This window comes from Heterodontus francisci, chromosome 10 (assembly GCF_036365525.1).
Source record: "Heterodontus francisci isolate sHetFra1 chromosome 10, sHetFra1.hap1, whole genome shotgun sequence".
Lineage (NCBI taxonomy): Eukaryota > Metazoa > Chordata > Chondrichthyes > Heterodontiformes > Heterodontidae > Heterodontus > Heterodontus francisci.
The window spans coordinates 87,157,049-87,171,600 of NC_090380.1; the positions used below are offsets into that span (position 1 = coordinate 87,157,049).

Here is a 14,552-nt window from a genome sequence, read left to right on the forward strand (position 1 = left end):
GCAACAAATGGACCACCCACATCAAATGGAAATTAGAGGGAAGATTGCATACAACTGCTAACTGTTTCCCACCATCCCAGTTCACAGGGTTGAAGATAGTATTTTGATGAAGTGCAGTAGCAGGCATTGCCACCCGTTGTAACAAAAAATTATTTTGTTTTGCTTTTATTTTCCTGTTTTTGTTATTTTGTTTCCTTTTTCTCTAGCTTGATACAAGTCATTTTAATGCTAACATTGCTTAGCAACATACCTAGTCTAAAATAACTAGATCATTGCAGACAAAAACGCACTAACAGGTACTTTTGTTCAAAAATAATTAATTGGAGGAGGGCCAAACTCAATGGGGTGAGAACGGATCTGGCCCAGGTAAATTGGAATCAATGATTGGAAGGCAAACCTATAACTCAGGGTTGTCTAACATACAGCCTCGGGACCAGAATCCGGCCCGCTGAAGGTTTCCATCCGGCCCACCAATCTGCTCATGGCTTGGCTCTGATTGACGACTACCCTGTACGTCAGGCAGAGGGGCTAGGCGGGACCTGCATCTGACTGGCAGGGGACGCCTGTCTATGATTGGTCAATCCCTGTGACTAACAGGAGCTGCCCAGGACACGTTCGAGCTGATTGGTGGAATGTGGCGCAGGCACCTTGGGATTGGCCATCCCTGCTGCTTTCACGCGGTTCAGTAAATGTCCTGTGTCCTGCACACTGGGCAGGTTCCCGCCTCCACTCGACCCAACTTAAATAAAATAGGCATGGTAATTATCCAGTTGTGGGAATGGCTGCTGCGCGGAACACAGAGCAGGGAACGGGAACACTGAGTGGGGAGCAGAGACACGAGCGGGGGTGGGGGGGGTGGAGGAGAGAGGGGGAAAGAGGGAGTGGGGGGGAGAGAGAGGGAAGGAGAAAGAGAGAGTGAGGGACAGAGAGGGTGGGGGGAGAGTGGGACAGAGAAAGTGTGGGGGAGGGAGATAGGGACAGAGAAAGTGTGGGGGAGGGAGATAGGGACAGAGAAAGTGTGGGGGGGAGAGGGACAGAGAAAGTGTGGGGGGGAGAGGGACAGAGAAAGTGTGGGGGGGAGAGGGACACAGAAAGTGTGGGGGGGAGAGAGAAGGACAGAGAAAGTGGTGCGGGGAGAGAGAAGGACAGAGAAAGTGGTGCGGGGAGAGAGAAGGACAGAGAAAGTGGTGGGGGGAGAGAAGGACAGAGAAAGTGGTGCAGGGAGAGAGGGACAGAGAAAGTGGTGGGGGGAGAGAGGGACAGAGAAAGGGGGGAGAGAAGGACAGAGAAAGTGGGCGAAGAGACGGACAGAGAAAGGGGGGAGAGAGGGACTGAGAAAGTGGGGGGAGAGAAGGACAGAGAAAAGGGGAAGAGTGAGAGAGAGAGAGGGGGTGGGAAGAGAAAGCCAGAAAGTTATAGAATCATTTATTTACGGCACAGAAGGAGGCCATTCAGCCTATCGAGTCCATGCCGGCTCACTACGGAGCTATGCAGTTAGTCCCACTCACTGGCTTGATCCCCGTAGCCCTGCAAGTCCATTTCTCTCCAGTGGCCATCGAACTTCCTCTTGAAGTCATTGATCGTCCCCACTTCCACCATCCTTGTGGGCAGTGAATTCCAGGTCATTACCACCCGCTGCATAAAAAAAAAGTGCCTCCTGGTATATTCCACCTGCATCTTTTGATCAAAACTTTCAGTCTGTATCCCCTAGTCCTAGAGGGGAGAGAGGGAGGGGGTGTTGAAAGAGAGAGAGGGGAGAGAGAGATCAAGGTGTCTCCAGACAGATGGAAATCTGTCTAGAATACTCTGTATTGATACATCAAGCGTGTGGGCAGAGATTGACTGCTTATGCAAGCAAAAACAATACCAGGTATGTCAATAAATCAGTTTTCAATATAGTGACAAGAAAGTCAGTAAATTAGTCATCTCATTTAAAGCTTCTTCACAAAAATGCGCGTTTGTTGTTTTGATTGGATACATTTTTAATGCTTTTATCTTTCCGAAATTTGCTCACCGGCCCCCTATGTAGGGCAAAAATTGTAATGTGGCCCCCCCCATGTGTAAAGGTTGGACAACCGTGCTGTAACTGAACAATGGGCTATCTTTAAAGAGGAGATAGTTGGGGTACAGTCAAGGTACATTCCTACGAAGGGAAAAGGTAGGGCAAATAAATCCAAAGCTCCATGGATCATGAAAGAGATGGAGAGTAAGATGAAGCAGAAAAAGGGTGCATTTGACAAATGTCAAGTGGATAATGCAATTGAGAACCAGGCTGATATAGAACATTCAGAGGAGAAGTGAAAAAAGAAATAAGAAGCGAAGAGTGAGTTTGAGATTGGCAGCTAACATAAAAGGGAATCCAGAAGTTTTTTATAGGCATATAAATAGTAAAAGAGTGGTAAAAGGAGGAGTGGGGCCTATTCGGGACCTAAATGGGGATTTCTGCATGGAGGCAGGGGGCATGGCTGAGGTAATAAACAAAGACTTTGCATCTGTCTTTACCGAGGAAGACAATGCTGCCCAAATCATGGTGAAAGAGGAGGTAGATGAGACACTGGATGGGCTAAAAATTGACAAAGAGGAAGTATTAAATAGGCTGGCTGTACTTAAAGTTGATAAATCACCACGACCGGATGCAATGCATCCAAGAATACCGAGGCAGTAAGGGAGGAAGGTGTGGAGCCATGGGCCATAATCTTCCAGTCCTACTTAGGTACAACCATGGTGCCAGATGACTAGCGAATTGCAAATTTTGCAGCCTAATTCTAAAAAGGGTATAAGGATAAATCCAGCAACTACAGGCCAGTCATCTTAACCTTGATGGTGGGAAAGCTTTTAGAAACAATATTTTGGGACAACATTAACAAGTCACTTGGACAAATGTGTGTTAATTAAGTAAAGCCAGCATGGATTCAAATTGTATTCAACTAACTTGCTTGAATTTTTTGTTGAGGCAACAGAGAGGGTTGATGTGGTGTACATGGACGTCCAGAAAGCATTTGATAAAGTACCATGTAATAGGCTTGTCAGCAAAGTTAGAGCCCATGGAATAAGAGGGACAGTGGCAGCATGGATAAAAATTTGGCTGAGTGACAGAAAACAGTAGTGGTGAACGGTTGTTTTTCTGACTGGAGGAAGGTATATAGTGAGGTTCCCTCGGGGTCAGAACTAAGACCCTGGCTTTTCTTGATATATATTAATGACCTAGACTTGGGTGTACAGGGCACAATTTCAAAATTTGTGGATGACGCAAAAATTGGAAATACTGTGAACAGTGAGGAGGATAATAAACTTCAAGAGGACTTAGACAGAATCATGGAAAGGACCGGCAAATGGCAACTGAAATATAATGCAGAGAAGTGTGAACTGATTAAATTTGGAAGGAAGAATGAGGAAAGGCAATATAATTTTAAGGGTACAATTCTAAAAGGGGTGCAAGAACAGAGGACCCTGGGGTTATATGTGCACAAATCATTGAAGGTTCCAGAGCAGGTTGTGAAAGTGGTTAACAAAGCATACAGGATCCTGGGCTTTATAAATAGGGGCATAGAGTACAAAAATAAGGAAGTTATAAACCTGTATCAAATACTGGTTTGGCATGAACTGGAGTATTTTGTCCTGTTCTGGGCACCACGCGTTAGGAAGGATGTGAAGGCATTGGAAAGGGTGCAGTAGAGATTCACAAGAATGGTTGCAGGGATAAGGAACTTCAGTTACGTGGATACGTTGGAGAAACTGAGGCGGTTCTCCTTGGAGAAGAGCAGGTTAAAAGGAGACTTTTGATGGAGGTGTTCACAATCATGAGCAGTCTGGACAGAGTAGATAAGGAGAAACTGTTCCCATTGGCGAAAGGATCCAAAACCAGAGGATATCGATCGAAGGTGATTGCAAAAGAAGCAACGACGACATGAGGAAAAACTTTCTTACGCATCAAGTGGTTAGAATCTAGAATACACTGCCTTCCTGAGAGTGTGATGGAGGCAGATTCAATCGAGGCCTTCAAAAGACAATTGGATAATTATCTGAAGAGAAATTTTTTTTAAAATTTGTTTGGGGAATGTGGGCATCGATGGCTAGGCCAGCATTTATTGCTCATCCCTTGAGAAGGTGGTGGTAAGCTGCCTTCTTGATCCGCTGAAGTCCTTGGGGTATAGGTACACCACTAGTCCTATTAGGAAGGGAGTTTCAGGATTTTGACCCAACGACGGTGAAGGAACGGTAATATAGTTCCAAGTCAGGATGCTGTGCGGCTTGGAGGGGAACTTGCAGGTGATGGTGTTCCCATGCATCTGCTGCCCTTGTCCTTCTAGGTGGTAGAGGTCACGGGTTTGGAAAGTGCTGTTGAAAGAGCCTTGGTGAGTTGCGGCAGGGCATCTCATATAAGGTACACACTGCTGCCACTGTGCGTTGGTGGTGAAGGGAGTGAATGTTGAAGGTGGTGGATGGGCTGCTTTGTCCTGGATGGTGTCGAGCTTCTTGATTGTTGTTGGAACTGCACCCATCCAGGCAAGTGGAGAGTATCCCATTACACTTCTGACTTGTGCTTTGTAGATGGTGGACAGGCATTAGGAAGGCAGGAGGTGAGTTACACGCCACAGAATTTTCAGCCTCTAATCTGCTCTTATAGCCACAGTATTTATGTGGCTGGTCCAGTTTAATTTCTAGTCACTGGTGACCCCCAGAATGTTGATAGTGGGGGATTCAGCGATGATAATGCAATGGAACATCAGGGGGAAATGGATAGATTCTCTCTTGTTTGAGATGGTCATTGTCTGGCACTTGTGTGGCGCGGATGTTACTTGCCGCTTGTTAGCCCAAGCCTGGATGTTGTCCAAGTCTTGCTGCATCTTGGGCACAGGCTGCTTCAATATCTGAGGAGTCACGAATGGTGCTGAACATTGTGCAATCATAAGCGAACATCCCCACTTCTGACATGATGGAGGGAAGGTCAATGATGAAGCAGCTGAAGATGGTTGGGCCTAGAACATTACCCTGAGGAACTCCTGCAGTGATGTCCTGGGACTGAGGTGATTGACCTCCAGCAACCACAACCATCTTCCTTCGTGCTAGGTACGACTCCAACCAGCAGAGAATTTTCCCCCTGATTCCCATTGATCCCATATTGCTAGGGCTCCTTGATGCCATACTCTGTCAAATGCTGCCTTGATGTCAAGGGCAGTCACTTTCACCTCACCTCTGGAATTCAGTTCTTTTGTTTCATGTTTGGACAAGGCTGTATTGAGGTCAGAGGCTGAGTGGCCCTGGCAGAACCCAACTGAGTGTCAGTGAGCAGGTTATTGCAGAGCAAGTGATGCTTGATAGCCCTATCGATGATCCCTTCCATCACTTTGCTGATGATTGAGAGTAGACTGATAGGGCAGTAATTGGCCAGGTAGAATGTTCTGAAGAAGGGTCAATGACCTGAAACGTTAATTCTGCTTCTCTCTCCACAGATGCTGCCAGACCTGCTGAGTATTTCCAGCATTTCTTGTTTTTATTTCAGATTTCCAGCATCTGCAGTACTTTGCTTTTATATTATTGAATTTGTCCCACTTTTTGTGTACAGGATATATCTGGGCAATTTTCCACATTGCCAGGTAAATGCCAGCATTGTAGCTTGGCTAGGGGCATGGCTAGTTCTGGAGCACACATCTTCAGTACTATTGCCGGAATGTCGTCAAGGCCCATAAACTTTGCAGTATTCAATGTGTTCAACCGTTGCTTGATATCACGTGGAGTGAATCGGATTGGCTGAAGACTGGCCATCTGTGGTGCTGGGGACCTCATGAGGCCGAGATGGATCATCCACTCAGCACTTCTGGTTGAAGATTGTTGCAAATGCTTCAGCCTTATCTTTTGCTCTGATGTGCTGGTCTCACACATCTTTGAGGATGAGGATATTTGTGGAGCTCGTCCTCCTCTCAGTTGTTTAATTGTCCACCACCATTCAGGACTGGGTGTGGCAGGACTGCAGAGCTTAGATCTGATCCATTGGTTGTGGGATTGCTCAGCCCTGTCTGTTGCATGCTGCTTCCGCTTTTTGGCATGGAAGTAGTCCTGTGTTGTAGTTCCACCCGGCTGACACCTCATTTTGAGGTATGCCAGGTACTGCTCCTGGCATGCCCTCTTGCACTCTTCATTGAGACCGGGTTGGTCCCCCAGCTTGATGGTAATGGTAGAGTGGGGGATATGCCGGACTATGATGTTACATGATTGTGGTCGAGTACAATTCTGCTGCTGCTTGTGATGGCCCACAGCGCCTCATGGATGCCCAGTTTTGAGTTGCTAGATCTGTTTGAAATCTATCCCATTTAGCATGGTGGTTATGCCACGATGGTGGGTACCCTCAGTGTGAAGACGGGACTTTGTCTCCACAAGGACTGTCCGGTGGTCACTTCTACCAATACTGTCATGGATAAATGCATCTGCGACAGGTAATTTGTGAGGACGAGGTCAAGTGGGTTTATCCTTCTTGTTGGTTCCCTCACCAACTGCCACAGACCCAGTCTAGCAGATATCTCTTTTAGGACTCAGCCAGCTCGGTCAATAGTGGTGCTACTGAGCCACTCTTGGTGATGGACATTGAAGTCCCCCACCACAGTACATTTTGTGACCTTGCTATCCTTAGTGCTTCTTCCAATTGATGTTCAACATGGAGAAGCACTGCTTTATCATCCGAGGGGGTGCGATAGGTGGTAATCAGCAGGAGGTTTCCTTGCCTACGTTTGGCCTGATGCCATGAGACTTCATGGGGTCCGGAGTCAATGTTGAGGACTCCCAGGGTAACTCCCTCCTGACTGTATACCACTGTGCTGCCACCTCTGGTGGGTCTGTCCTGCCGGTGGGACAGGACGTACTCAGGGATGGTGATGGTAATGTCTGGGACATCGGCTGCAAGGTATGATTCTATGAGTATGACTATGTCAGTCTATTGCTTCACTAGTTTGTGGGACAGCTCTCCCAACTTTGGCACAAGTCCCCAGGTGTTAGTAAGGAGGACTTTTCAGGGTCGACAGGGCTGCGTTTGTCGTCGTCGTCTCCGGTGCCTGGGTTGATGCCAGGTGGTCCGTTCAGTTTCATTTCTCTTCTTAGACTTTGTACTGGTTTGATACAACTGAGTGGCTGGCTAGGCCATTTCCGAGGGCATGTAAGAGTCAACCACATTGCTGTGGGTCTGGAGTCACATGTAGGCCAGACCAGGTAAGGACAGCAGATTTCCTTCCCTAAAGGACATTAGTGAACCAGGTGGGTTTTTACAACAATCAACAATAGCTTTTAATTACAGATTTATTAATTGAATTCAAATTCCACCATCTGTTGTGGTGGGATTCGAACCCATGTCCCCAGGGCATTAGCCTGGGACTCTGGGTTACTCGTCTAGTGACATTACAGGTCTATGGGGAAAAGGCAGGAGAGTTGCTGTTGCAGAGAGCCGGCGCGGCCACAACGGGCTGAATGTTCTCCTCTGTTGTAACCAGTCTATGAAAAGCAAAATACTCCAGATGCTAGAAATACTCAGCACGTCAGGCAGCATCTGTGGAGGGGGAAACAAGAGTTCACGTTTCAGATCGATGGCCTTTCATCAGAACTGGGAAAAGTTAGACATGTAATAGGTTTTAAGCAAGTGAAATGGGGAAGGGTGGGAAAAGAACAAGGAAGGTCTGTGATCAGGTGGAAGATGAAAGATCAAATGACAAAGGAGTTGATGGTGCAGGGCCAAAGGGAGTGGTAATGGAACAAGTAAAGAAATAAAAGATGTGTCTACAGGAGTTGTAAATGACACAATGATGGACAGCTGTGTCCAAAAGCAAAAACAGGTCAAAAAGGAAGCAAAATGGGAGCAGTGATTAAAGCTTGATATTGTTGAACTCAGTGAGTCTGGAAAGCTATAAAGTGCCTAATCGAAAGATGTGATGCTGTTACTCATTTATTTATTAGCTGAGGTATAGAATATAAGAGCAGGGAGGTTATGCTGGAGCTGTATAAATCATTAGTTAGGCCACAACTTGAATACTGTGTGCAGTTCTGGTCACCTCATTTACAGAAAGGATGTAATTGCACTAGAGAGGGTTCAGAGGAGATTACAAGGATGTTGCCATGACCTGAAAAATTGCAACTATGAGGAAAGATTTGATAGGCTGGGTTTGTTCTCCTCGGAATGCAAAGGGCCTATTTACCTTAGCAGAGAGGTGAGTGACTAGGGGGCATAGATTTAAAGTGATTGGTAAAAAGATTAGAGGGGAGATGAGGAAAGATTTTTTTCACCGAGAGGGTAGTGGGGGTCTGGAACTCACTGCCTGAAAGAGTAGTAGAGGGAGAAACCCTGAACTCATTTAAAAGGTGTCTGGATATACACCTCAAGTGCCGTAACCTGCAGAGCTACGGAACAAATGCTGGAAGGTGGGATTGGGCTGAGTGGCTCGTCTTTTGGCTGGTGAAGACATGATGGGCCAAGTGGCCTCTTTCTGTGCTGTAAACTTCCTATGATTCCTCGAACTTGCTTTGAGCTTCATTGGAACAGTGCAGGAGGCAAGGGGCAGAGAGGTCAGCATGAGAGCAAGGTGGAGAATTAAAATGACAGGTGACCGAAAGCTCTGGGTCATGCTCGCAGACTGAATGGAGGTGTTCTGCTCAACATAGAGCAGACCGCATTGTGAGCAGCAAATACAGTATACTAAATTGAAAGAAATACACATAACTCGCTGTTTCACCTGCAAGGAGTGTTTGTGGCCTTGGACAATGAAGAGAAAGGAAATAAACTGGCATTTGTTGCATCTCCTGCGCTTACATGGAAAGGTGCTGTGAGAAGGTGGAGGGGATTTTGGTGGTTATTGAGGAATGGAGCAGGGTTTCAAGGAGGGAACAGTCCCATCAGAATGCTGAAAGGGGGGGAGGGGACGATGTATTTGGTGGTGGAATGCTGGAGGTGGTTGAGATAGAGGAGGATGATCTATTGAATACGGAGGCTAGTGGGCTGGAAGGTGAGAACAAGGGGAACCCTATCGTGCTTCTGGGAGGGAGGGGAAGGGGTCAGAGCAGAAGTGCGAGAAATGGGATGGACGTGGTCGCGGGCCCTGTGAAGGACAATGTGTGTGGGGGGAATCAACAGGTAAGGAAAAAGGAAGAAATATCAGAAGCGCTAGTATGGAAGGTTACCTCATCAGAACAGATGTGACAGCGATGGAGAAACTGGGAGAATGGAATGGAGTCTTTACCAGAAGCAGAGTGTGAGGAATTGTTGTCAAAGTAGCTGTCAGGGAGTCAGTGGGCTTGAAGTGAATATTCGTTGATAGCCTATCTCCAGAAATGGAGACAGCGACGTTGAGGAAGGAAAGGGAAGAGTTGGACTATATAAAGGGTGGAAATTGGAAGCAAAGTTGATGAAATTTTCCAGTCCAGGGTGAGAGCAGAAATCGGCACCTGTGCAGTCATCAATGTACTGGAACAAGAGGTGAGGGAGGGGACCTGAGTGGGACTGGATGAAGGAATGTTCCACATATTGCACAAAAAGGTAGGCATAGTTCGGACTCATCCAGGTACCCATAGCAACATCCTTTATTTGGATGAAGCAAGTGGAGTTCACGGCGAAGTTGTACAATGTGAGAACAAGTTCAGCCAGGCAAAGAAGGGTGGCGGTGGTGAATGGAGAGCGGTTGGGCATCTGTTCAAGGAAGAAGCCGAGAGCCCTAAGACCATCTGGGTGAGGATCGGAGGTGTAGAGAGATTGGACATTTATGGTGAAGAGGAAAAAGTTAGGGCAGGAAATTGGAAACTGTTGGTGACGGGGCATCGGACTGTAGTTTTGTTCCTTTTAATCCAAGTACCTTTCACATTAAAATGTGAGTTGTTGTCCCTTTAACATAACTATGAAAGTATGTTAAAATACTGAGTTCAGAAACCTGTACTATTTTTAGATTTTGCATCTCCTAAGTATTCATTATTTTTCATTAATGTAATATTTGGCAAAATGTTTGCTGTGGACTTGAAATCCTGACAACACATTAAATTGTTTTGTTCATGCTACATATAGAATTTAAAGTTACTGTGGTAAGGTATACACATTCTGTGGATAATAAATACCAAATATTTTGCTTTATCCTCCAAGAAATCCTACTATTTTCAGAAAGAAAAGAAAATGGCAAGATTACTACTGTAAAATGTACAGTCTTAGTATTTTACTTTCTTTCTTTCCCACCTTTAGCATTTTGAAGGCAGTGAATTGCTTTCCAGCAATATTCACAAGAAAGCAATTAAGTGAGAATTGTGGCTGTATTTTTATCCTCTGCCCTAGGCCAGGGTTCAGTTGAACTGCCTTCTCTGCTAGCTGAATTAAAAACAACAAATTCAGCATGAATAGACCTCTGATCTTCCTGGGCCTGTATCATGAAGTATTGCATCATACAAAGCATTTATATGCTGCCATGAAGGCCCCTACCTGCCAAGGATGAGGCATTATTAATTTTTCCACATGGACATTAAATTTCAAATTGTTGCTGGGAAGAAGAGAAGGCCTGTGACAAGGACTGCCAGACCTTGGATAGAAAAAAGGCATTTGCATATTAACAGACAGTGCTTGAAAGGACAAGACAATTCACAAAGCCAGAAGTGGTTATACCAGTCGGTCACGTGACTACCCTGCTGGCCAACTTGGGGAGCTTTAAATTGTAGAGACAGTGTTTGAACTGGCAGAAAAACTGTTTGCTCCTGGATTAAAAATACCTCTCCTGGCTGGCTTGCCACAGCCTCTCCTGCCTGTCTACCTGCTCCCATCTCTTTCTCACAAACCTCTGAATCCAATTAAGACACATGAACCCCAAGAGCGAAAAGTCTCCTACAGCGAACAAGGTTTAAGAGGAATACTGGGCCCCAACGAAAAGCAAGATCTACCAACAATCAAGGACTCTACAGTGAGCTTGAAGAACCATAACAAAAACTCTTCAGATATTGCTTCAAACTTTTCCACTTTATTTTCTTCTCTTTTCTGTCTCTTTCTGCATGTCTGTATCATATGTGCATGCTAGCATGGGTGTGTCGTATCCGTAGGTGTCAACCGAATTAGAGTTTAAGTTTAATAAAATTTCACTTTTCTTTAAACCTGAGAAAGCCTGTTGTGCTGATTTCTTTGCCTTATAATTGGAAAGCGTTGAACAAGGATTCACCAAGGGGGAGCTAAAAACACGGCGTGTTTAAAATTAAACCCTGTTACAGCAAGACCAGGTGAAGGCTGAAAGGGAACCCTAGACCCCTTTCTCACCTGGTCGCAACAATACTGAATTATTGAGGAGCTATATCTTTCAATTTTAAACCATCATTGTAAAAGTGCAGTTGGTTATTAATGGAACTTTCTTTCCATAAAATGTCCACTTGAATTATACCTAGCATTCTTCTCTCAACCAACACCACCAAAAACAGCAGATCTGGTCTTTTGTTCATTTAATATTTATGGATCCTTGCTGTGCAAACTGGCTGCCACTGCAGTTCAAGAGTAAACTATTGGCTGTAAAGTACTTTGGGGCTTGGTGTATAAAAGCAAGTTCTTTTTTTTCTTCTTGAATCATGAAATTTTCACAGGTATAGGGAGTTTCCAGGGCTTCCCAGCATTTGAATTTTGTCAGTTTTGTTGGTGAAAAGAAAAAGCTGTTCAGGCTTTATTTTGCACCATGACAAGAAAACCTGGTTTCAGAGGGAAAAAAAGAATGCATAGCAATTATTGCTGAAGTCTACACCTTGATTGATCAGACAGTTCTAAAGCTGTAACAATCTTCACAGAAAAGGTCAAAAATGTAAATGAAAATATCTTTTTTTTAAAATAGTATTTACTTGTTTTCATATAAATCATTTTTTCTTTTTATTTAGGAGTGAAGCCATTTGAGTGTTTGACCTGCGGTGTAGCCTGGGCTGATGCACGCTCTCTCAAGCGGCATGTGCGGACACACACAGGAGAACGACCTTATGTCTGCCCAATATGCAATGATGCCTACATCGATGCTCGTAGCTTGCGCAAGCATATGACTAAGTTTCACAAAGAGCATGTTCCTGGCAAAATAATGCTAGAGAAAGACACACTTCAATTTCACAATCAGGGGACCCAGGTAGAGCACGCCATCAGAATCTTAGCTGGTGATATGCAAGATGAATTGGAGAAATCAGATTTAATTGGTGACGAAATTGAGACTGTCATAGTGACTGGAGAGGTGGTGGAAGCGGTTGAGGCAGTGGAAGCGGTTGAGGCAGTGGAAGCGGTTGAGGCAGTGGAAGCGGTTGAGGCAGTGGAAGCGGTTGAGGCAGTGGAAGCGGTTGAGGCAGTGGAAGCAGTCACTTCTGTAGAATCCGTTGAAGCAGTTGGAGTTGAAGGCCAAGATGAGGCGTTGCCCACATTAACAGACCATGGAATTATGCAGGTGGTCAACTATGTACTGTCTCACCAGCAAGGACAGAAGCTTTCTGAAATTGGCGAGACAGTGGAAGTTGAGGTTGCTCATATTGGAGAGGCTGAAGAAAATGTGTAAGAAAATGGAATGATTTGGGACTTGTCCTAATAATTATTGAGAATGCGCACATTGCCCAGCACTAAGTAAGATGGAAATGTATTTATGGTAAAACATTTTTGCAGGCAAGTAACTAGATAGTGGTCCTGCAGTGGTTGGAAATAAATAACTGGCAGTCTTTTACAAGTATAGGTTGGATTCCTCACTGAATACTATTCAAAGTGAACAAAGGGGAGAGGTTTGAGATACAGAACCAGAAGGTAATTTGAACTTATTAATCTTTGTGCAAGGAGATGAGCTTGTAGCATTCTGCAGCAAAAACATAAACTTCCACCCATTTTGGGAGCAATTGCAATGTTTTTCCTTGCTTCCTATTTTAAGCACTGGTCAGTTTGCAAATAAATTTATTCAATGGAAACAGTCCTCTATTAGTACTTTATGTTGGATATCAGCAGTTGTAGATTGCAACATGTAAGCATACAGAATTCTTTTAAAACAACGCACAGATTTATTGTTGGAAACTGTTGTCTGATGATCTCTTAGCGAGGAAAAATGGGTTGGAGATCCTACCTGTGAGCATGGCTCCCTACTGGGAGTGTGGAATTGGCCCCAGTTACTATCGTAGGTGTAAATATATGGACAAAAATTCCTTTGCAAGGAATCAGCAGAACTTGAGTGGGGAGAGGAAAATTAATAAGCACAATGTTTTTTTGAAGGAGTGGAAATTAAAGGCTGGATTTCCAAATTGGGAGAAAGTTTATCTTGGGGCCTTGTTTGGATTGTTGAAGTTTTGGGTAAATATTTCTTCAGTTTGTGTTTTAAGAGTACTGAGGATTTCATTACTGTTACCACCATAAAATCAATTAAGGGAGAAACTTCCAAGTGCTGTCATCATCTTTTTACTTATTGCCAAGTGTGCTAAAGTGGCTTGGAGAAAGCTCAGCTTGAGTATGTTTGAAAGCCCCTAAAGGTTGTTTACATTCTTCTATGATATTCTGCATATTTAAGGTGTTGTAAACCTGGAAGTACTAATCCCAGGTTACAAGGATAAGTTTGCATTTCTGTCATATAGGAGGCCTTCAATGGGCAAATGGATCTGAAGTGTAATTTTTGTAAATAAATGTGCATATAATATAGATTTATACATTTACTGATTTGTGCATGTCTATCCCTTCATAGTTCAGTCACTTGCCTCTGTTAATCAAACTATGTATTTATGTGTGACTTAAAAGCGAGTATTTGCAAAGGGCATCCATGTAATTTAAAGCACTAAAAGAGTGGTGGCTGTTTCCTAACACACTCAAGGCATTCCAGGATTTTATTAGGGGAAAGCAATTTAAAAGTGCAATCAAGAGCTTCTTTGTTTTGGTTTGTAAAATATGTCTTGTCAGGCTGTAAGCTTTCATGCAAAATTATTAAATTACAAAAAAAAACTATGCAGTCTCGTTCCTGAACATCGAATTAACATTTTCTTTCAGAGAATTCTATTCCCTTTTGTATAATGCAGTAAAACTGGAATTGTTGCTTTGCTGTCAGTAAAAGCCTCGGTTGCTATGACTGCTGAATAAAATGGTTTGCATAATGTTTTTTTTAAAACTGCACTTTTCGGTCTTTTGTTGGGAGGGCTAATAGGTTTTTCCCATATGTTATAAGCTTGTGCAGGAAAGTGACAATTGATTAAAACTGGAAAAAAAAATGACAGTGTTTGGTAACGTGCTCATGAAGCCATGGTCCTTATTTTGCATTCAAAACAGAATACACAAGGGCACAAAGTCAGAAAATTGAGTGCAGGATGCTGCAAATTAATCTTTGCATCACCCTACACTTAGAGTACCGAACAGCGTGGAATCAAGAAGACATCAGATACATCCCAGCTAAAGAAGATTCTTCATCACTTGGCTTCAGCACTGCCTTCTGGGGGGCCAAGTAGTGTGGGAAATTAGTCAGTAATCCGAAAACTTAACAAATGTGGCAATCCAGAAGTTGCTGTCTGATTTGTCCTGCTCCTCCACAGGCTTCGCTACATTGGTACCTAGGTAATAGATTTGTCGTTAAAGTATGTGA

The 14,552-nt window shown here is 44.2% G+C and overlaps 1 protein-coding gene across 1 annotated transcript in view; it reads left to right on the plus strand.

The window, feature by feature from the left end:
- The window catches only part of zbtb11 (zinc finger and BTB domain containing 11), a 54,193-nt gene extending 40,142 nt beyond the window's left edge, over positions 1–14,051 (plus strand). The window contains exon 11 of the mRNA XM_068040944.1: positions 11,857–14,051. Within this exon, the coding sequence (XP_067897045.1) occupies positions 11,857–12,509 (653 nt within the window). The 3' untranslated portion in view covers positions 12,510–14,051. The remainder of the gene's footprint in view (positions 1–11,856) is intronic.
- The last annotated feature ends 501 nt before the right edge of the window (positions 14,052–14,552 follow it).